General features: G+C 36.1%; 1 protein-coding gene across 1 annotated transcript in view; it reads left to right on the top strand.

Annotated features, from left to right (window-relative positions):
* LOC149078461 (receptor-type tyrosine-protein phosphatase S-like) overlaps positions 1-23,625 on the top strand; it is an 83,383-nt gene extending 59,758 nt beyond the window's left edge. The window contains exons 28-46 of the mRNA XM_089240564.1: positions 4,490-4,532; positions 5,308-5,452; positions 8,262-8,419; positions 8,561-8,676; positions 11,737-11,824; positions 12,604-12,680; positions 12,960-12,996; positions 13,930-14,027; positions 14,147-14,269; positions 14,503-14,651; positions 16,402-16,537; positions 17,170-17,319; positions 18,080-18,182; positions 18,434-18,513; positions 21,567-21,704; positions 21,785-21,910; positions 22,017-22,174; positions 22,532-22,667; positions 22,749-23,625. Of these exons, the coding sequence (XP_089096690.1) occupies positions 4,490-4,532; positions 5,308-5,452; positions 8,262-8,419; positions 8,561-8,676; positions 11,737-11,824; positions 12,604-12,680; positions 12,960-12,996; positions 13,930-14,027; positions 14,147-14,269; positions 14,503-14,651; positions 16,402-16,537; positions 17,170-17,319; positions 18,080-18,182; positions 18,434-18,513; positions 21,567-21,704; positions 21,785-21,910; positions 22,017-22,174; positions 22,532-22,667; positions 22,749-22,868 (2,181 nt within the window). The 3' untranslated portion in view covers positions 22,869-23,625. The remainder of the gene's footprint in view (positions 1-4,489; positions 4,533-5,307; positions 5,453-8,261; positions 8,420-8,560; positions 8,677-11,736; positions 11,825-12,603; positions 12,681-12,959; positions 12,997-13,929; positions 14,028-14,146; positions 14,270-14,502; positions 14,652-16,401; positions 16,538-17,169; positions 17,320-18,079; positions 18,183-18,433; positions 18,514-21,566; positions 21,705-21,784; positions 21,911-22,016; positions 22,175-22,531; positions 22,668-22,748) is intronic.

Below are 23,625 nucleotides of genomic sequence, written 5' to 3'. Positions count from 1 at the left end.
TTGAGCGCTGAAATAAAACCAATCAGAATTTGAATAAGGTTATGAGCCTTATCTTCAGAAATGCCCATATTGACCAAAAGTTCTCGCACAACATTGGAAAAGTTCTCCATGTTGTTCTTCTGTGAATTCTCCACTGTTTCATTAGTAGTTGAAGACATACAAACTGAATGTACAGACGCATCAGTGGCATCAGTTTCATCAATGACAAGGTAAGGTACTGGCATTTGCCTGTTTACAGAATTATTATAAGATTTGGAAAGTTCAGACGGCTTAACTATGTGATCGCCGAAAGAATCATCACGATTATTAAGATGTTTGTTGAATTCATGAATTACATCTGTGAAATTAATTCCAAATTGATTATTTTTGTAATCTAATATTTTCACTTGCTCGGCTTCGTTATACTTTCTGTTCAGCTCCTCGACCAGTTCGGCTTCCGTGAGATGCACTTTGCCTATTCCAAGAATATGTGGTCCCTTTAAGACTTCGTCTACAGAACGTTGTAATACCAACGGGATTGTACTAGCCTTGACCCAAGGATTTGACTCTGTTTTAGTAGACAACTCATTTTCAGAAAAGCTGTTTTCCCCATTTCTGTCTCTTCCTCGTTCTAAAACTACGTTATTTCCTACGCTGCCTAGAAGGGGGAAATCTCGAAGCGAAGGTGGAAGCTTGGAGATGAAGGTTCTTCCAGATTCACCTGTGGAAGCAGGTCTGGCAGGGCACTTAGAATACGTTCCTGTATGAGGGCCTCCACAGAAGTAACACTTTATCTTGTTCAGATCTCCCTCAACCAAGCAGCTTCTAGTACTGTGTCCTTCTGAACAAAATGCGCATATGGCTTGATTATGGCAAAAATAACTTGTATGTCCGAATTTCATGCAGTTCCTGCATTGCAAGGGAAAACGATTTCCTCTGTATCTTTCAATCTCTATTGGAACCCCGTCGATGTCGACCAAGTTGGCAATTTCTTTAGAGTTGATCGGAACTTCCACCAAGAAGAGCGGGAGTACTCTTCCTGAAGTATAGTTTTTGAGATTGCATACTTTTATCACATCGAATCCTTGTTTTGATAAGTCATTAGTGATGTCAGAGTGGTTAACATTTGCTGGTAGACCACGTATTACAAATTTTAAGGACCTTTCACTATTCATTTGGTACGTATGATACTCGAACCTGTTATCGTCCAAGAACCTTGTGACGTTCCTGTGATCATTTTCACTAAATAAATTTAACAGAATGTTCTTCTCTGTCGTTTTAGACACTGGAGCAAATTCACAATTGTTTTTTATATCTCGAAAGGTTGCAAGCCAGTTGGATCCCCAAGAGGATAAGACAATTTGGGGTACATTAACTTTTTTTCGTCTTCTGTTGACTTGAGTGAATTCATCGTTGTCACTATTAGGATAATCATTGTCAATTCTAGATTCTACCCTACTCGGTTCCACTGAATCCGACTCTGCATTGCACTCTCCAACCCCACCTGAGTCTCTCACTGGACTTCGATGACTTGTTGAAGCGATTGCAAACTCATTTGTTGATTTATCTTCAAATATGGGGGTAGCAGTAGCTCCAGTGGAGTTGTTATTTCCCGTGGAGAGCATCACCTCATTTGCTCTTGTAGACATCTTTTTTGCCTTTTTTCTAGCTTTTGATCTCTGTGACTTCGTCAATTTTGGCTGATTATCTGGCTCGTCAGTTGTGACCATGGAACCAAGTGCTGGACCCGGTTTCTCTTTCGAGATCCTGGATTGAAGAGACGGCAGATAACGATCTGAAGTTTTTGCCATACATGCATTAGATGGAGGGGCCTTGGCAACAGTGATATTTTTGTTAGCATGCTTGTCACTTTTAGAGTTCTTGGTTTTCAATTTTCCCACGTTGAATCTGCTTTTTTCGTTGCCATTGCCTTCGTCAGGGATCACTGAATTTCCAGTTACAGATGGCAAAACTGGATTAGCCGTTGAATTAGATAACTTAACACAGTCGGAAAGTTCCTTGGTGATCCTATTTACTAGTGCCGGATCATCATGATCAGTATCAGTGTCAGAGTCCGATCGTTTTTGCTGAGGCTTATCACACTCATTCGGCACTGGGCATTGAGATGACACAAGGTTGGATAACACACATCTTTTCAACTTCTTTTTAAGGGCTTCATTATGCTTACGTGATTTACATTTACTTGAAATATGACGCTTTTTACTGAAACCATTGATTGAGGCCTTCACCAAATTATCAGATATGTTGGCATCATCATCACAACCTTCACTGATAGTAACAAATTTACCCAATTTCTCAACATCAGAATTAGGTAGTAGTGTGACATTATTATTCATGACAAGTTCTTTTACCAAACAATCGGTTACATTGACATCATTGATACCATGTTCATCATTACAGACCACATTACCCAGAATTATAGCATCAACAACATCTGTATTGTTAACATTGACTTTTGGGTTACTATTATCATTATCAAATGCTAGCTTTTCATTTACACCACACTTGTCATGATCATTATCATGAATAACTCTGTTTGATACATACATGGAACCATTAACTGATTTGATAACATTTTCGTTCGATTTGTTGATACATGCATCATGAATTAATACCATCTTAACATTATCACATGGTTTCATATCATTGACACTCTTTTCAAAATTAAAGTCATTTTTATCACATAAATATACAGAATTATCGATTGATTTGACACAATCATAAATATTATTTGGGCTGATTACCTTATCATTTATCTTTGAAACATTTCCATTCACAAATTCTTTACCTGTAGCAGAGTTTTTAACACATAAATTATCAGCCATTACCTTCTTACTCTTACGAATTGATTTAGCACACTTGGGACCAGGATCAGTTACCAAGTTTACAGGCGTTTTCTTAAAGCTGTTAGACAGCTTATGAACACAATCAATACCCTCAAGATCTCCAAAAAATAAACAACCTGTACTAATTAGTTTTTTGAGTACAGTATCATTGTTATGTGACATTTTGAACTCAACAAAATATGTTATCAGATTTTGCAATTGATCAACCACAGAACATTCATCACTAATGCCATCGTTACTCAAATCATACATGTTCTCAATCCAAGGCAGAAATTTCTCTGTCAGTGTCTCAAAATTATGATTCCCCTCGAAAACGAAACTCTCTGCCATCCGGCGAAAAGCCACAATTTCAGCGATTGCCGCCGGATCGGCATAGGGACAACGAAGGGGCATTTTAAGTTTTTAAGTGAGCACTCAAAAAGCAGACTTACCCCTGATGAGCCACGTCTCTGGTCTGGACCGGGTTTCACTTCACAACATACATATCTCGCCCAAAAGAAACAACCGTAGATAGCGGAAAAACACAGATCGATCCGCGACACTGAAATACAAAACAGGTTGAGGGTTCTTTTGTCCACTGATGACCAGAACTCGAACAAAAAGTCGATGATAGTCGAAGCCTCTCCTGGATTCACACTGTCAATGCGTGTCGTTGTTTCACTTCCAGCTGTAAATCCACGCTATCCAAGTGCATTCAGAAACCTATAAAAAGGGAAAATATGGGGCAGACGTATGCACTGGGGAGGGGGAAGAAACACTGGTCGATCACAGCACACACAAAGTATCACTGGTATTAGAACCAGCGATATTGCAAGAATCCATCTTGACTTGCACAGAAAGCCGTTGAAAAAACCGTTACGAACACCATTAAAGCGACGGTAGAAGCTGGGGACGATGGATCAGTTGTCACGACCTCGCGAGAATGCGGTGCCCCCTTGAATTATTAAATTTCAATAAAAAAATTTTGATACAAATTTTCTTACGGAATGAACAACTTATACCTAAATAAAGAAGGGTAGTAAAAAGTAATTAACACATTCAAAAAAACTATAAAAAAATTAATAATTTGAAGTAAATTTTGTTGTGTGTGTGTGTTTACTTTAAATTACTTATCATGGCCCCAGAGATTTTTCCTCGAAAGATTGGAAATAGTTTAAAATTTTACTCACAGATGACGCTACAATAAAAAACTCGACATAATGCATAAAATGCTCCACAAACGGTGTATAATTGATGTTCATGACAATATTTTATGCACTACGTAAAAACAACCAACACCTAACTTCAACATAAACATTCTGACACGTATAGATCTAGCCAGAGCTAGAAAGGGTGCTCGTATTCAAATGTGGTGGTTTCATGTAACGCGCAAATCGTAATAAACATTTATTATGTACTGTTTGTGCCGCATTTTATGTGTTATGTCAAGTTTTTCGTGATGCTGTGAGTGGAATTTTAAACTTTTGTCTTATTGATGAGAAAAAAACCTCTCTTGATAAGTATTTTAGTGTAAACCGCACTTTATTTTTACTTCTCAATTGGTTTATTTTTCATTAATTTTTTAAACGCGTCCACGAATTTTGGTCTACCCTGTACTATATTCGATTAAAATGCTGATACCGATTATTTCGCAAATTTTGCAGACTGAGAAAACACTGATGTCTGAACCATATGAACAGATTACAGGTCAGTATTATTCAGATACCGTTATCATCAAAACACATAATTTTCTGAACAATATCTTTCATTTACCAGTAAAAATAAACTCACCAGCGTGAGAATTAAAGCTTTCCAAATTCTCTGTTGTACATTTTTGATTTTGAATATTTGCCATGCTACTGTTAAGACAATGTTCCACCGAGGACTGTTGTCGCTATAGGATCGGGTTGCGCTATGGCGGCCGCAGCGTTGTCGGTGCGAGAGGCGGGAGCGTTGTGGGAGATTGGGAGGGGCGTCTGGCTCTCGGAAAGGCTGTGATGTTGAGGCTCATTTTTCCGCTATAGCTCACCCAATTGGGTAAAGGGCAGAAAATCACTTCATTGTGGTAGGCCTGAGCTATAGTCGGTTTCAGATAAAGATAAAGTAAAAATAAACATCATTAAATTGAGGAAACATCTTGATCGAAAGTACCTGAACGTTTCTATGTGGTTTTCCATCCAATACCAGAGAAAATGGAATTTTAATCATACTGCACTCTTAAATAATGTTATATAGATACTTTTTAAAATGAAATATTTTTATTTTACACTCGGAATTAAAAAAAAATTTTTTTGTTGAAATTAATGTTGAAAACGGAATCATGGTTGAGTAAATAAATGGAATAAAATTTAAAAATTAATGACTAATACTAAATTAATAAGTGAAATAATTTATTATTGTTTGTGATGGAGATAGAATTCCATTGATAATGAACTTTTGGTAGTGAACGCATAACTGTTTTATTTTTCTTCCGACACTTTAGATGATTCAATTTTCAACGTCAATTATCAGCAAAAGGAAAGAGTTCTAGGTTTTGAGCTGTTGCCTTTCGTACTTCTGATACTCAGCATATTTGTGGTCACATTTCTGATTTTTTTTTTCACTATACTAGTCATTTGCAGAAAGAAGTAAGTAGTCATTTATATTTATTATTATCAAACCTCTGTTTAAAAGTTAAAAAGTTAAAAAGTTAAAACTACTGGTAAGATATACTCGTATAGGATGTTTAAAAAAATCACCGAAATGAAAGGGCAATTCGGGCATACGATAACAATCGAAAATCACATAAAATCGCAAACGCCATCTGCCTGCAGCAGGCGACATTTAAAATAATACGTAATACAAGGACTACGAAGAAGAATCCTTCTACTATGATTTATTTACGAACAATACTACAGTATGCTCAAAGTTTTTGCTAGACGCACTGACACGCGCATTACATCGATGCTGCATGTACTGAATCACTTTCTCAAAAACACCAGATGTATTTACAAGTACGTGACGCAACAACTCCTTGTAGCAGCTCCATATGCCGTTTGCACACCTATGTTCTTATGCGATTTCGGATTATTATCATATGCCTTAATTGCCCTTTCATTTTGGGCGATGCTTTTTTCAAACACCCTCTATGAGAAAATGATTAAAACTCGCTATAAAATAGGGGGGGGGGGAGATCCACTGAAACACATAAAATACTGATATTCACTTGCATATAGAAATGTCCTCTCCACGTGTCAATACAAGATTCATTGAAAGACTGGTTATTTGTGGAGTTGAAGATTACAAGGAAGAAAATTCATCACTGCCCCCCACGGGGACTCGAACCCCGGTTTCTCACTTGCCGTGCTATATATACTCTCCAAGGTTGAAATATTCTATGAATCTTGTATTTATACAAAAATTGCCACGTTTTCAAGACAAATAAATTCAATTGGTCGAATGGTCGACGCATTTCGGCTCTTCAATGGAGCCGAAGAATCTTGTATTGACAAGTGAAGAGGACATTTCTACATGCATGTGGCCATCTGGTTGACCTATGTCGTTCACGAGCTATTAGTTGATTGTTGACGCCATTAATGTACGGTGCCTTTCAACATATGTATATATATATACGCTCTAAGGTTGAAATATTCTATTTGCTTCCATAGCTTAGATGGTAGAACGCTCGTCCGGCAAGCGAGAGACCGGGGTTCGAGTCCCCGTGGAAACAGTGATGCATTTTCTTCCTTGTAATCTTTAACTCCCCAAATAACCAGTCTTTCAATGAATCTTGTCATATTCAGTTGTAAAAAGCTGAAAATGTTTTTTATTTATATACAATTCACCATATTGGCGTACGCAGGGGAACCCCCCCTCAAGCCGAGATTATAGTGTTATTTTGCAGAAAAACCGTAAACCCCACTCCCCTCCCCCGAGAAGAAAAAAAAAATTGAAACCACCCCTGAGAAAATTCTGCGTACGCTTATGCAGTGCACACAGAGCTTAATGTGACCACACAGAGATTCAGAACACCAACTAGAGCTTTTGGTTGGACGGAATGGATGAAAACGGGAGAACTCCGTTTTTCTTTCCAATGTAACAGGTTTCCAAAATGTTACATTGTGAATTTTTTTTCAATTGTTCTAAAACACAGGACTCCACCCCCCCCCCCTCCGAGCTCAAACCCTTCTTTACATAAGGGTTACATAAGGGCCCCTTTACATAAAGGCCCTTCTTACATAAGGGCCCCTTTATAGGAAATTGCGAAGAGCAAAATGGAATTGTCTAATGTATATTACGAATTCCCTTACTTTTGTAATGTGTAGGGTACAATCCTCTCTCGTGAAAGTGATCCGGCCGAGGAACTGTGAATGCGGTTCGGCCATGGAAAGGAACTGGCCATGAACTGATGAAGGGAATTCTTTTTTTAACCTTATGCATGCATGCCTTCATTATAGGAAAGAAATTGCAAAAGAAGCGCTACACGCACTTCGATCATAGCGGCCATTATGGTCTCATTGTGAACTGAGTACGTAAATGTTTGTCAACAATGAAGCCTTCTCTGACCTTCTACATAGTTTTTGCAGCTTGATAACGATAAGTTACAGAGAAGATATGAGCCTGGTTTAACCTTAGCTTCGAAATATGCAAAAGGAAAAAAAAAAACTTTATACGGAAAAAAAGATAACATGAACCAAAATTCTGATAACTATAAACGAATTTTTTTTCCTTGTTATGATATTAGTCCGTTCCGTACTTAGCGATGAAAATACCCGAATAACAACATTATTACAAGATATACAGAAGACTGGATGTTGTGAAGATATTTATTATTTGAGATGTTAATTTTCTAAGGAAGGAAAAAACTCGTCTCTGCCTCTACCGGGAGTCGAACCCGGGTCCCTCGATTGCCGGACGAGTGCTCTGACCACTAAGCTACAGAGGAGATAGAGATTTTCCTTCGCTAGAGCGTATATATGCCGAACGGAACCGTGCAATGGACGGTGAAACCGATCAGCTAATAGCTCATGGACGACGAGCCACCAGAGGGCTATATATATGACATGAATGTCGCTCTCCACTATAACATTATTCGTGATTTCAACAATCGGCGATTGCTGTACTGTTATTAACTTATACTAAAACTATACTTTTATCATTTCCATTAATTCATCTTATTATTAGAACGTTCATTAAATCACGTTCACGGTAAGAAAAATTTGGGAACCTTTCTCATATTTGACCTTCACTTTACAGATTTCATAATTTGAAAATTCACGAACAGAAATATTTTAAGTCGGTCTAGAAATGATCGAATTCATCTCATTATTTAATGCTTGATGGGTTATTATGAATGAATTTCATTCCAGTGAATCAATTATTAAATAAATGACATTAAAGGAACTCAAACAATATTTCAAAAAATATATCTCTAATTTTTTTTTTTTTATTATCTAGAGAGAAGAGAAAAACTGGAACGGCAGCATTTTCAAACAGGAATTCCGGATTATCGGAATCATTGACCTGGTCAGTCATGTATAAAGTTTCGGACACGGAATCAACCGACGGACCTCTCGTAAGCGAAGGATGGAAATACTCCTCAAATATTGATAAGTGTAAGTAAGTAACTGATGGAAAGCAAAAAACAGTTTAATTTTAAGATTTATTTTATACGTAATTTCGAAAAATCTATTAAAATTTCGTAAGTGCGACGATTGCCTTCGGGATGTAGTAAGTAAATATTTTTAAATTTCTAGCGACTCTGAAGAAAAGTAGAGCGTACGAAAAAAGCTGCCAAGGTATACCGATAGAAAATCTTGCTGAGTATGTGCACAATGCTATTGCGAACAACAAGCTTTCGGATGAATTCAAGGTATATAAAGGCATACATGTGTGCATGTATATATAGGGCGAATTCGACCTATTCTGCCAAACGAAAGGGGGTGATAGACGAGCCCAAGGTGATCATGAAACAACCTACCAACCCTGTCTTATCGTGAACCGTTTTCGAGTAATCGTGGGTAATCGATTCGATTAGGAGAAAAAAATTCGTGAAAAATCAGAAACAAACCCAGATTTGTGAAGTTTCTGAGACACCTACATGCAAACTAAGTACATATTTGGAAAGCGCAAAAACCTTATAAAGTCACGTCAGTTTCATTGAAATATCCGGATTTAATGCCGAGCTACAGGCGCTGAAAGATTGGCGAAGTTCAAAATCGAATTGTCAAAATTTTTAATTACCAATTCCGCAAACACCCTTGTAGCTATAATCAAATCTGCCGAAAAACTTGTACAATCCACCAGCTTTCAAAAAAGCTTAGAATAAAACAAATTGGCCATCTGGTTCAGGAGAAATTAAATTTCTCTAAATTGCAAACAAACGACTAAATTTTAGTCGTTTGTTTGCAATACATACTGAAATCTGCGTTCGTCGAAGTAATTTTAATAGGTTTTGGCAACTATTAGATTTTTCACTTCAACCATATCTCAGCGCTCATGTAGCTCGCCATTAAATACGGATATCCTGTTGATACAGGTAGTGTTTTCTTTATAGGAGTTTTTTGCGCGAAATCAGAGTGTAGTCAAAATCTGCAACCGGTAATTCCGAATTTTCATCGAATATATACTTCGACAAACACTGATATTTGCAAACAAAAGACTACATTTCTCCTGAACCAGAAAACAAATATAGAGTTTATTGTAAACTCTTTTCGGAAGCTGGTGGAATGGACAAGGTTTTGGCAAATTTGACCGATTGTAGCTAGAAGGGTGTTGGAATAAACGATTAAAAATTTGATTTTGAACTTTGCCAATCTTTCAGCTCTTGTAGCTCGCCATTAAAACTAGATATTTCAATGAAATTGGTGTCACCTTATTTCATTTTCTTTCTGTTCTTTCCAAATAATTATCCACCATAACTCAAAAACGGTTTGGATAGGATAGGTTTGGTGGGGGTGTTTCATGGGTTCGTCTATCACCTCCTTTCGTTTAGCGGAATAGGTCGGATTCACCCTGTATACAGGGTGCATAGGTAACAGGGCGTATGATATTTCACTGGGGAACCATTGATCGTAGAAGCATAATTCTAATTAGAAAAGTATCCAAATAACGTGTAGTACTCAGATATGCCATTCCTGTTATAAGGGGTTATATATAGCTACTAAAATAAAAATATTAATTTTTTACACGATCATCAGTTGTTGCCCTGTTTTTCCTAATACAAAAAAAAAAAAAAAGTTCCATGTTTCCAAGTTCAATATTAACCGAGATATTTGAGAAACGGAGAAAGTTTGCGAAACAACAGCTCTAAATGCGGGGAAAATGGTTTTGCTGCAGTTAATACTGTTTTTTCTCAACTTTCCTCCGTTTTTCGAATTCGAATATCTCGGTAAATATTGCACTTGGGGAACATGGAATTTTTTTTGTTGGTCTTAGAAGAAACAAAGGAAACAACTTTGTAATTGGGTTCTTGAGCTCAGGGTGTTCGTCTAAAAAGGTAAATTATTTTTTCTTAATAACTATACAAAATCCCTTGCAACATGAATGACATATCTGAGTACTACACATTAATTGGATATATTTTTTAATGTTTTTTTATGCCGGAAGTGTAATTGTGTGTGTACCAAACAGTCTGAGTGTGTATGTAGTATTGTTTGATTTTTCAGTGCTGCCATCTATATTTCATTAGTGAAGTGAACGATGTGTTATGATTGAATTAAATTTGTACTGTTTGTAGACAGGGCCATCTTAAGAGCATCGTGGGCCCCCGGGCCAATTGGTTTTTCTGAGGTCCTACCTTGCAAATTCTAGAAAATTTCAATCGGATCTCATTTTTGTGAGGCCCCTCTTCTCCTGAGGCACCACCTGAGGTGAGCCCATGCGTTAAGACGGCACTGTTTGTAGATCTGTTGCTCTCTATGGCGAGACTTTTTAAAGGGGAGATCGGCTCGCATTCGCGCCTTGAAGTTGGGAACCACAGAAAACCAACTCCAGCCAACCACCACTGCCGCGACGGTGGGGTCGTGACCAAATGACACCCCCCCCCCCCAATCATATACATGCACTCATATTGGCAATATACGTTCTATCGAGAAAAGTAAATTTAATCGAAATAAATCGGAAACAATCTACAGACGAGCTAACCTAAAGAGGCATCACTTCCAAATACCAACGGTCAGAAGAGATTGCTTTTTCTACGGGTACAGATGCCGTGTGTGGAGAGAATATGGAACAGCCTGCCATCAGAAATCATATGCACCTCCTACGCAAGATTTTGTTTCCGCTATTGAAGATTTTGACCTACTGGCTCCGCATGTGAAGTGCTTTCACTTCTGATTATTTTTTATTTATTTATTTATTATTATTATTATTATTCATATTTATAATTACTTTTCCAGTGTGAGTGCATTTCATGCCTTTTGGGGTTATTAAGTAAATGAATAAATAAATACATGAAATCGGAAAGAAGTCCCTTTTTTTTTTAGCAGTTTTTACAGATGGTAGCACTACACAAAACAAACATTACACAGAAGCAAACTTCACAGAAGGTTCACTATACATACACACACATTCCAACATGTACGGATTCGCTAGAAGTTCCGCAGAGGAATATGGACGAGGTGCATGTCTGGTTTAGTAGTAGGTTTAGTTATTTCTACTGTGCCAGTTATAATGTGGATCAGTGAAATTTATTTAATACCACAGAAAGGGTTAAAGAAGTGTCTGGACTTATACAAAGAATTTCTTACGTAACATCGAAATTACCTCAAAATTTCTGATATAAAATTTTGTGAAGTATTATGATATAAATTCTGCTATTTTCTAAATTTTTTCTTTGTTTGTTTTTTAAATTTTTATTTCACTCCGAATGTAAATTTCCATATAAAATGGCAATGTATGAATGTTCAGTAATATTACCTTTTGTTTCAAGCAACTCGTATCTGGTCAAACAGCGCCATGGAGTATCGCCAGGAAAAGTGAAAACTTGAAAAAGAACAGATATGGAAACATTCTTCCTTGTAAGTGAGATAAAACGCATCTCTTCGAATTAATATCCATTTCAGGACATTGAAATTTTTAAAAATTTAATTAATTATAGCGTCTTGGGGTTGTGCTCTATCACTGATGCGGTGCATTCCTTAGTTTTTGTTTGGAGAACGAAACCTTCAAAAGAAATCCACAATGAATATTATTGTATTAGTCTGAAACATAGGCGTACGCAGAATTTTCTCGAGGGGGGCGGGTTACGTTTTTTCCTGCAAAATAACACTATAATCTTGGCTCAAGGGGCGGGGGGAGGGTTAGAACCCCCAAATTCCCCCCTTTGCGTACGCCAATGGTCTGAAATATAAATTAATTAAATTACATTTTACCTATCCAGAATTTACTCTTACCATTTATCAAGCGTTTTCTATCAAAAATTTCTTTATAGAATGCATGAAAATGGTAATTACAGGGAAGTAGTTCTATTTCGACAAGATACGGCGCATACACTAACTTATGCGTTTAGGATTTTTCTTTGAGACTGTGGTGCCCATGTGGCATTTACTGAGAAATACTGTAGTACTTTTCGAATTACCATAATAATATGTTATTGTTCAAAATAAACAGGAATGCAATAAGCAGCTATGAATGTTCATTTTGCTTTTATTAAAATGAATTTGATAAATAGCATATACATATTACTCAAAATGTACTCACTTCATTATAAGATCACTAAATATCCATTATAATATTGAAAACATTCGTTTTAAGAGATCACAGTTACACTATAAGTATTTTTCTGTCTCGTGTATAGACGATCGTTACTGTGTTGCTATACAACCTGAGGCTGGTGTCAGTGAATCGGAATACATAAATGCCAGTTACGTCGACGTAAGTCAAAATTTGTGATTCGTTAATTCAGATATGTTCTGTGTGTATTGAATATAAATTGAATGAAGAAACAAGTTCAAAATAAGGCAAATCGTATTGTAACTACACCGTAATAAGGTTTTTTTCCCCATAAGCACTTGAACCAAACAATCTGGTAAGAAGCAAAATTAATTTTGCTTATTATTTATTTGATTTTTAACCATACGAATGTGTGTTAATTACTTCATAGTTTCTTTATTTTACAATTTTTATTCTTATTTTTTTTTTGATCTAATCTAGGGTTACAATCGTCCCCATGAGTATATAGTCACTCAAGGTGAGTTCGCTTTATTTTCAGTTATCTGTAATTTTTGTCTTGTGTTAAAGGTGTGTGCTAAAATGGTGTTATCTTATATTCTGTTGTGATCTTGTTATACATATTCAGAAGAACGGGAGCGATATGGAACACAAAAATTTTGGGAATCTCTGATCTAGAGTTATGCGTTAAGACAATAGTCATGGTCCCAAATCTTGGGGCAGAGCCCATGGGGTCGGGGTTTTTTTTTCGGGGTCAAAAATAATTTAAAGACATAATTTTTCCTGAAGGCCCCCCACTGCCACCCCTTGCGTACTCCAATGGTAACTGGAAAAGTAACAGCAAAAATAGTTCCGAATATAAGAATCAACCGCTTATAAAAATCAAAATGGATGAACCAAATGTGATTTTTATAAGCGGCAACTACGGTAACTATAAGAGTTGGTGTTTGGTGAAATACAGAAAATTCTCGGAAAATCCTTATTATTATTATATTATATCGATCGCATATATTCTTGTAGAACATTATAGCCGCTATTGTACAAACGGCCTTCTTTCCACAGTACTTTTATCTTAAATTTTAAGGGTATCATGATCATATTTGCTTTAGAAGTGCATTAAATTTAGAACATATTAAATCGAGGGTTATATCAAGAATGAGAATCCTTCTCTCTCTCTCTCTCTTCCCTTTATTTGGGATTCCTTTCCCAGAAGGAATCCTTTTTTCCTTAAACCGTAAGTGAAATGAAATTGTAACAAATTTTGACATACTTTGAACTCAAAAATAAAATTAGAGACTTTACGTTTACATAAATGACATAAGAAAATGCTGTTATAAAATTAGACTTATAACTCTGAACTGTAAGAAACCTGCAAAAAAGCTGAGAATAGTTCGAGAGAGAAAGCTGTTACACAGTATATACATATGTAATGCATTCCTCATATAACTTATAGGTCCTTTAGAAATAACTGTGACAGACTTCTGGAGGATGGTATGGCAAGAAAATGCACCTGCTGTTGTTATGCTCACGGATCTCGTCGAAAATGGGAAAGTATGCAAAAACAAAGAAATATTTGCATGAATGATATATTTCGTTCGGCCATTTTAACAAAATCTTTAAAAAAAAAATGTATGTATAAAATCTAAATTTTGCTTTCTTCCACAATATAGAAAAAATGCTTCAAGTATTGGCCGGATGACTCGATGATGTGTGGAAAGATACAAGTTTTACTAATTCACGTTGAAGAGAACGCAGATTTCGTCGTACGCACCATACTAATGCAGAAGAAAGATGTAATTGGAATTCACTTATTACTCATATTTACACATATTTACACATAATTACGAGAGACCTGGGTTCGAATCCCAATCAATTAACGTTCGTTAATTAACACGTTCATTGTTTTAAAGACACATTAAAAAGAACGTGTTTGCAATCATTTGTGTAATTCAACATTTAAAATTATATTATTATTACTTTACCTGTCATATCTCTTTGCACAATACCTGATTCGTTTTTGCTTTAGGAGAGCTGTACGCATAGAGTTCTCCAGTATCAATTCACTGGATGGCCCGATAGAACCGTCCCATCAACTTCGCATTTCTTGTTGAGGATGATCAGAAAAGTTAGAGATGACCATCCGGTTTTAGGTGGCCCGATAGTCGTTCACTGCAGGTGAGAGCAGTATTTATAATTATACGGTATACACAGGGTGAAAATCTAAGTCATTTTCAGCTGTAATAATTCGTGAACCTTCGGTTATAAAAACATACTTTCGATTGCGAAAGTATCTAAATAACGTGTTAATTTTACGTATGTTATATTTTTCCCCTCTGGGGCCGTATTTCTGCTGAGATACAAAAGTAAATTTCCCTATATGGTCCCCTCTATCCTTTAGTTTTCGATCAAAAAGTTGCTTTACTGTCTCTACCAAGCCTCTGAAAAAATATCCATGAGAGAGAGAGAGAGAGAGAAAATGAGGGAAAGAACATCATTACATGTAGAAAAAGCTTGCCTTTTGTGCCTCGGTAATACAGGGTGCCCTGAACGTGTTAATTCGGCCTTTATCTTATCAACCATCCGCCGTAGAGGCATGTTTCCAATTCAAAAATTGCTCAAAATGCATTCAGAAATCACCCTGTACCAGGTTTGAGAGTGAAAATACAGTGTGTCACAAAATAAAAAAATAATCTAAATTTTTACATAGGAAGTTGCTACCCTGCCTCTTCTGAGGCCGGTATACCAATTCCACGTTTCCAAGTGCAATATTCGCTGACATATGAACTCAAAAATCGGAGAGCAGTTGGGAAAGAACAGGATAAAGGAGGGAAGGAGCATTGTCCGTCAGTTTATGCTGTTCTTTCCCCATTTTTCTCCAATTTTTGAATTAAAATTTCTTGGAAACATTGAATTTTTTGACGGTTTCAGAAAAGACAGGAAAACAACTCTCTAGTGGGAAGTTACAGAACTGGGAGGGGAACCGTATAAAAATTTAGATTCTATATTGTGTGAAATACTGTATTTTCATTCACAAACCTGGTACAGTAACATTTCTGAACTTATTTTGAGCATTATTTAAATTGGAATCATACCTCTACGACTAACGGTTTTTTTTCATAAGCCGTTAGTCGTAGAGGTATGATTCCAATCTAAATAATGCTCAAAATAAGTTCAGAAATGTTACTGTACCAGGTTTGTGAATGAAATACAGTATGTCACAGAAATAAAGGCCGAATTAGGACTTACAAGATACCCTGTATGTACAGTCTCTAGTAAAATAAACGACATTGACCCCTAACCCACCCCCCGAAGAATACATATACAGGATAATTTAGTAAATCTGACTCTACAGTCCTGCCCAGCACCAATACTTGGCAGGGCGATCTGCGATTATTTTGACCGTCATGAGATAGGTTAGTTTTGCTCTACTGTTGCGTAATTTGTTGCCCTTGCGTGTAAATCGAATTTGACCTCATTGGTACTCCAGTGCCAATGACGTCAGATTCGGGAGAAGTCCCGCTCTCTTAATGTCCGTCGTGGGATGTGTGTTTGAGCTATAAATACAAATCTATATATAGTCTTCAACCTATAGGGCTTAGCACTGCATAACGGCAATGACAAGCTGAAGTCCTACCCTACACGCAAGGGCAACAAATTACGCAACAGTAGGGCAAAACTAACCCATCTCACGACGGTCAAAATAAACGAGATGTCTGAAATGGACATAGTATATCAATAATTTTTCTAATTGAAAAAATTCCACCCAAAAAAATTCTGGTTGCACTTACATTATGTTTCTATAAGCAAAAATTCACGAGTTATTTGAGTTGAAACGGAATTAAGTTTTATTTCTTGTATAAGATAATGTCTCTTGACTTGACTTTGCATCTCAAAATAATTTTCACACATTTCATCGTTCTATTAGCGCCGGGGCTGGAAGATCAGGAACGTACATTGCTTTAGACTCTTTGATCCAACAAGCAAATGAAGAAAATCGAGTGGACATATTCAGAGTCGTCAATAAATCTAGACTGCAGCGCATAAATCTCGTGCAGACTGAGGTAAAACAAATTTTTCAAGACCTTATTCTTTCTTTCATTCTGCTTTTAAGAATATGAATTTTATTTTAAAAATGAATAAAAACCGGAAAAATAACCGAAATAAAAAACGGTTTGCAGGGTTAGCATCGCTAGGTAACGAAAATTTTAAAAAAAAATGGAGAAAAGAACTCAAAAAAACATCCGATAGGTGACGCTGGTACGAGCGACTTCAGTGGGAATATGCAAATGAGACGATTATAAAAAGCTTGCGCTCCTAATCCACAATCAGTTCACCATTGTAAACAGTGTATGTGGACCTGCTGCACTCTGCCGTTGCCGGATTTGTGACTCCCCTAAAATGTGTGGTGGGGGTCATGTGGAACACATACTGCTGTAATAAGCGATTTGGAGGCATTCTGTTCGTTATTTGCGTATCTTTTCTTTGACTTGTGTACGTCAGCGTCACCTATCGGCTGTTTTTTGAGTTATTTTGCCCGTCTGAAAAAAATTCCCGTGACCTAGCGATGCTAACCCTGCAAACCGTTTTTTATTTCGGTTATTTTTCCGGTATTTATGAATTTTTAAAGTTTCTCTATATGCACTTTTTACCCACCCTGTACATGAGCTTCACTTTCCTAAATTTACGATTCCAGGAACAATACCTGTTCATACACGAAGCTTTATTGGAAGCCCTTTTGTACGAAGAAACAGCGGTTGCTTTGGAAAAAATTCCCTTGTACTTAAAGCAGATGAGAGAACTCTCTCCTCATCATGGGAAATCATTCATTGGGAAACAATTTCAAGTAAGGCATGATTCATAATATTGAATTATTGAAACGTATTATTAAATTTAAGATTGTGTGGTTGTGAATGACACTTAAACATTACTATCGCGCGAGCTTCCATATTTCAAAAACATGTCCCAATATTCGAAACATTTTCACCGGGACGTTTGTGAGCCCAATGTTTAAATTTTTGGAGAAATAATTCACGAGGTTTCTGTCAAACGTTCATCCTACGATGGCTCCATGTCGTTCTGTCATTACTGTTAAAAAAAGCACGAAGAGAATATTGTATAAGTATCTTGTATGAAGAACCTTAACAAAGTAATGCGACAATAATAAGAGATATTTATACTACTACTGTCAGGACCGCTCTTACCAAACGTGGGACCCGGTGCAAAAATAATAGTGGGGCCATTTAGCCTCGATTTTTTTTCTTCTGTGGGGGAAAGGAATCATGAAAATTCAGAATAAATGAAGAAGTAATTCTAGAATTGATGAAAATTTATAATTCCAGAACTGCCCCGGGTGGCAAAATTTAGGGGGGGGGGGGCGCGGCAATTTTAGGTGGGAACAAAGAACACCGCTATGAAATTATCGAATTTTAAAGTTGTGTGGGTGACAAAATAATGTTTGCCCCGGGAGGTAAAAATCCTAATTACGGCCCTGGGTAGACGTGTCCCATAATATTTATTTCTGCGACCTGTAGCCCCAATATCATAAACGTTTAGACAATAACTTCTTTCGTCTTAGTTAATTATCATTCATTATATAATTTCAGGTATTAAAAGATACGCAGAAACTAGAAGAAGTGTCGACATGTTGCTCAGTTGCTCTATCCGAGTACAATGTCTTCAAAAACAGAGACGTAATGACTGTCCCGAGTAAGTTTCGACTACGAAAATTATATACAGTAAATTTAATATAAATGATTTTTTGCATACGTGTTGGTGATACTGGGAATAATTCATACACGTACATCCTGTTGTAAAATCTGGTTTAATAAATATCCGAATTTGCAAATGAGATAAACATTAATCGTAATTATGTAATGTTAAAGTGGATTTTAAAATGCAATAAACAGATTTTCATTTATTTATTGATTATCTGTTTTTCTTCCTTTTTCATTGAAAAGCTGATTCGACGAGAATTTTACTACAATGCGAGCTAGATGTTGATAATTCCGATGATTACATCAATGCCGTCCTCGTACCAGTAAGTTTTAATTTTATTCTTCGTCATCATTGAAAATATTTTTCATTGCAGTATCTTCATAAACATTTTATTGACGTTATAGCTGATATTTTTAACCTGATATTCTATTCAATTCCATCGATTAAGGCAGCGTCTCAACCTATGGTCCGCGGACAAGAGCTGGTCCGCGAAGATGGCATGGGTGGTCCACAGGCAGACTTAATAAAGTTATTCATTGATATCAGTAATAGGCACATATATAGATTCAAATAAAATTATACATTCATGCCTAGGTTCACCATACATAATCGAGGAGCATGCAGAAAATTGCGATATTCAATATGGGATATCACTAAATTTTGTCAAAAAATTCAATTTATTGCTTCGAATAAAATTTTACAATTATTGCTAAAATGGCTGAAGGGTATGGAAATAAAGGGCTGATACAAATAGCTGTCAACAAAAATATGCAATAGGCCTATTTCACGAAAAAAATGCTCATGTGACCTGATAACTATATTTCTCACTGAGGAAAAAAAAAAAAAGCTACACTGTGGGATAATAATTCGTAAACTACGGAAACTGCCAATCGTCATAAAAAAAAATGCCAAAAGTAGGCATAATCACCGATCGTTATTAAAATTTCTGAAAAATATGTGAGATGAATAGTATTTATAATTTTTGCCACAGTTATAATCCATAATATGAAAACGTATGTATTGGGACTTGAGTAATTGTTACAAATTCAAATAAGTACAGTTGAGAAACGGGACAAATGTATAAAAAAAAATTTGAACAACGAAAACTACTGGTATGCCCCAAAATACGGGACACAAGTGGTCAGTGAGATTGTTTTAGACATTTTACTGGTCCTTGTTTTCAGAAAGGTTGAGAAACACTGGAATAAAAGAGATGTGAATTTAACGCGTTAAACTCTGCCATCTATCGGCATTTTTAAAAACTATAAAATATTTTTTCGACTGTGCTCTACATTAATGTGTGCTATATTGATCGGTAGATGGCAGCAGAACTTCCAAATCTGATTCTATACAGCGGGGTCAGAGTTGCCGGATTGGCGGTTTTCCCGCCAAATTGGACTGGTTTGAAAACGGTTCAGCGGGAAATTTTTGGCTTTGGGGGGGGGGGAAAAAAAACCCATATTTTTACGGAAAAGGGGGGGGGGGGAGTTGGACCATAACAAGAAAAGCTATAAACCACACCTTTGCAGACTAGAATATCGTCAAACTGTAGCTCGTATGTTGCTTCATAGATGGCAGCACAAGTCCAAATATTTTGGGCTACTTTTTGGCTACTTTTGAATAGGATTTTGGCTGGAAATTTTTTAAGGACCTGGCAACTCTCAGCTGGGTTAACATTTCAGACCTGGCAGGCCCTAATTGAAACTTCCAGCGGACCCCGCGGGCTACCAATTCATCTACTTTCGAGAATTTAATGACATCTTAATCGAAGAGTCCTATAGGGCCCCGGAGATAAACAGGGGGAAAAAAATTTAAGACTATTTTATTTATGACTAGAATTTATTCCAAATTGTATTTTTTGTAATAATTATCAATTTCGATTAGTTCTGAAATAATTTTTTTTCACTAATTCAGAAAAAGAATTTGACTAATTAATTCTGACATTAACTTTAATGAGAAATCCCTTTAAATGATTCTTTAGTTACTTATTTCGGTAATTCTAAAATTATTTTCCTTATCAATATACTATCTTTAAATAATTTCTTTTAATAATTATGCACTTTCTCTTATATTGATTGTGAAATATGTAATTTCTATCAGAAATTACAAAATTATTTCTCTCATCGATATATGTTTTTTTTTCATTAATTCTGAAATTATTTGTTTCAAAATTCAAAAATTCTTTCAGTAATTATGAATTATCTTCAATGCTGGAATTATTTCTTTCAATATAATTCTGAGTTTTAATCAGATTGTTATTGCTTTCATTTATTTTAGAATTATTTCTTTCATCAATATCTCGAACATTATCTCTTCCATTAATTCTCTAATTTTTCAATGTTTTAAACCATTTTCGGAAAATGATCATGCGGACCACGGCAAAAAGCTCCGAGGTCCAAATGGGGTCCTACAACAAAACGCGTGTATTTACCCATTACCTCCTAGGTACAGAAAACTACCTCAGGAGGTAATGATTTTACAGGGTTACGAAAACAGCGCTACTGCAACGTAGCGGTGAATATTAGAAATCTAATGAAGGTAGGCTTGCTCAACAAGGGCTACGGCCCGGCGGAATCACCGATTACTATGCGGACTTGTAGCAATCAGCTTGTAGCATGCATGTTTCAATAATTTTTTCTTTCTGGGACAAAGTAACACCCTAGGGCCAAAATAACCCGTGTTTACGGTTTACTAGAAAGCTCCGTTTCAAGGAATGCAAGTGCATATAATTTACAGCGTTGGAGGAGAAGCCGCAACTACATACTTTGTCCCCCCCGGGGCAAGCCGGAATTTTGGCGCCCCTTCCATGTAGAGAAAGCAGTTAAAAGGTGGATTTGGCGGCCCTTCTGGTTCAGCGCCCGTGGCACCAGACCCGCCTGCCCTCCCCCTATTTGCGGCCCTGCCTGCTCCAAGACAAGAATGCTGCAAATACATTGGTCACCCTTGTGCAGTTCGTAGAAGAAAATTTAGAGAAGGTACACACAAAATAAAAACAAAAATACGAGTTAAAAGCTTCACCTGCATCGACGAGTTCCTCAGACTGGGAATCAGAATCAGAGCACTAGTGTAGAAACACGGGTGGAATTGGGGATTTCGCATACTAGTATATAATGCAATAAGTTGTAACAAAATGTGCCATAACGTCACAATTTCTTGTATATATTTGCATGTATTTTCCTGCATTGATATTTGTATTCCTATTTCCTGTAGGTTATTATTTTTATTATACGTATAAATAAAGCCCCGACCCAACGGGGTGGGGCTTCGTTGTTGGGTTCGATTTTCGAATTCGGAGTGTCACAACTGTATTAGAGATTAATAAGCTGTTATACATTTTTTTCTCGTTTGATATTTCTCTATGTGATGTTTACTTAGGGTTATCGAAAGAGAGATGCTTATATAGCCACTCAAATGCCAATGAAGCATACAATGAATGATTTCCTTCGCTTGGTAAACCAATCGCAATCGTCATTGATTCTAATGCTGAATGAACTTGAAGAGGAAGACAGCGACGTAAGTAGAATTCGACGTAAAACATCGAAATGAAAATGTATACTGGACATGGCATTCTAATGATATATATCATTGCGCAGGACAACGGACAGTACTGGCCTGTAGATGGTGAACGTACTTTCGGAAATTTCAAAATCGAAATAGCGGCGATCGAAGATCATGATGACTATACGGCCAGAACTATGAAGATATCGAAACGTGGAGAGGTTTGAGGCTCCTTGCCTTTATTCATTTTAAACAATGTACTTACTCTATTTCTTTTACGCAAATAATTATAATGATTAGAGATTCACATTTTATTTTTATTTCAAGGTTTCGAAAAAACCACGTCAGTTGATACAGATACAGTACAAAAAATGGGAACAATGCATTGGGCAGTTGGACGATGCGAAGTCGATGTTGAACCTTATAAAAACGGTTGATTTGTGGTACAAGAGGACGGATGGCGGACCTATTATTGTTCATTGCATGTTAGTACTCATGATCTTTATTACAGTATAGATAAATTTGGTAGAAGTAAAAATTATGAGTCAACAAGAAAATTAGTTTAGGAAGTTGGACGCAGATTTTCTTATCAACGAACGCGTTACAGTAAAGTCTAGAGATATACTACATGCAAAATCAAATATCTTCTATCATATTGAACTGTTGTTTATTACTGTATATTTGAAATTAAAAAAATGTATAATTTTTCAGAAATTTCATAATTCCTAAACCGGGAAATTCCGCTAAATTAAGACAAAACTATTTTGAGAATAATTATGATTTAATAAAATCATATGTTTCAGTTGTATGTAAATATCTAATGTTCATCAAATGTGTTCCAGGGATGGAGCTACAAGATGTGGACTGTACTGTGTCTCAGCTTACGTTTGCGCTCAAGTGAAGGCTGAACAAGTGCTGGACGCTTATCAAGCTGTCAAATACATAAGAATCAATAGGCAGGAATTCATTCCCAATTTGGTAAGTTCCAGAAATGCAATCAATTAATTGTAGATTAATATTACTTTAGTACAATGATTGAATAATGTTATATATTTGCAGAACCAATATGCTTTTTGTTTCAAACTCGCCAACGAGTTGCAGAATACCAGATGCACAGATCGTGATTCAACAGCATCCAATTCTTTCGGGACGTTGAAAAGACTACCTTATAAGATATGAAAATTCCATAATATAAATGAACATAACAATTTTCGATTTTGATAGCTGTTCGACAGTATTTAAAGGGTTGAAACGAAATTTCATAACGAAAGAAAAGGACACGAGACTTCAAAATTTGAGCATGCTTGTTTCACAAGTGCTTTCGGACTATCCCATTAATGAAAATCCTAGCTTAAAGTATGACAGAATACGATTGCTATGAATGTTTTTGAATAGTATTTGGATTTTCCCCATAATAAGAAGTGTTAAATATCTTATTCGGTTTGTTATTTAAAATTTTATGTAACCCTGTAATGTTGATTCCATGAAGAGTTTATGTAAATTGTGTATAACTTGATGTGAGGTTAATATTTGTTTTAACATTTCTTAGTTTAATGACATGAAAAAAAGAGTTTTCAATGTTATACATTTTTTGATACCATTTCAAGAGCAAATTATATAATCCTATTAAAGATTACTGATGTTTTCATGCTTCAACGTTAAAAAAGTTTTAATTATTTTACAGTAATATTTTTATAGTTTGTATCCATTCAGTAAAACAACCGTTTACATTCAAAAATGATACACTAGTTTGATGACACTTTCTTAAACTGTATTCCTTTATTAAAATTCTTTAAATAAGACGTCTATTACATAAACTGTTATTGATTGATTGAAAAGTCATTGAATTTTTTAGTCAGTGTACATTCCGAGTAAAATTTGTATTTTATCAACGAAAATGAATAAAACTCCACAACTTTGTGTTGAAATTCCGTTC

This window comes from Pholcus phalangioides, unplaced genomic scaffold (assembly GCF_987345545.1).
Source record: "Pholcus phalangioides strain wild (caught in Gottingen) unplaced genomic scaffold, Ppha-v1.0 ptg000013l_1, whole genome shotgun sequence".
NCBI lineage: Eukaryota > Metazoa > Arthropoda > Arachnida > Araneae > Pholcidae > Pholcus > Pholcus phalangioides.
This window is presented reverse-complemented; position numbering and strand designations above follow the sequence as displayed.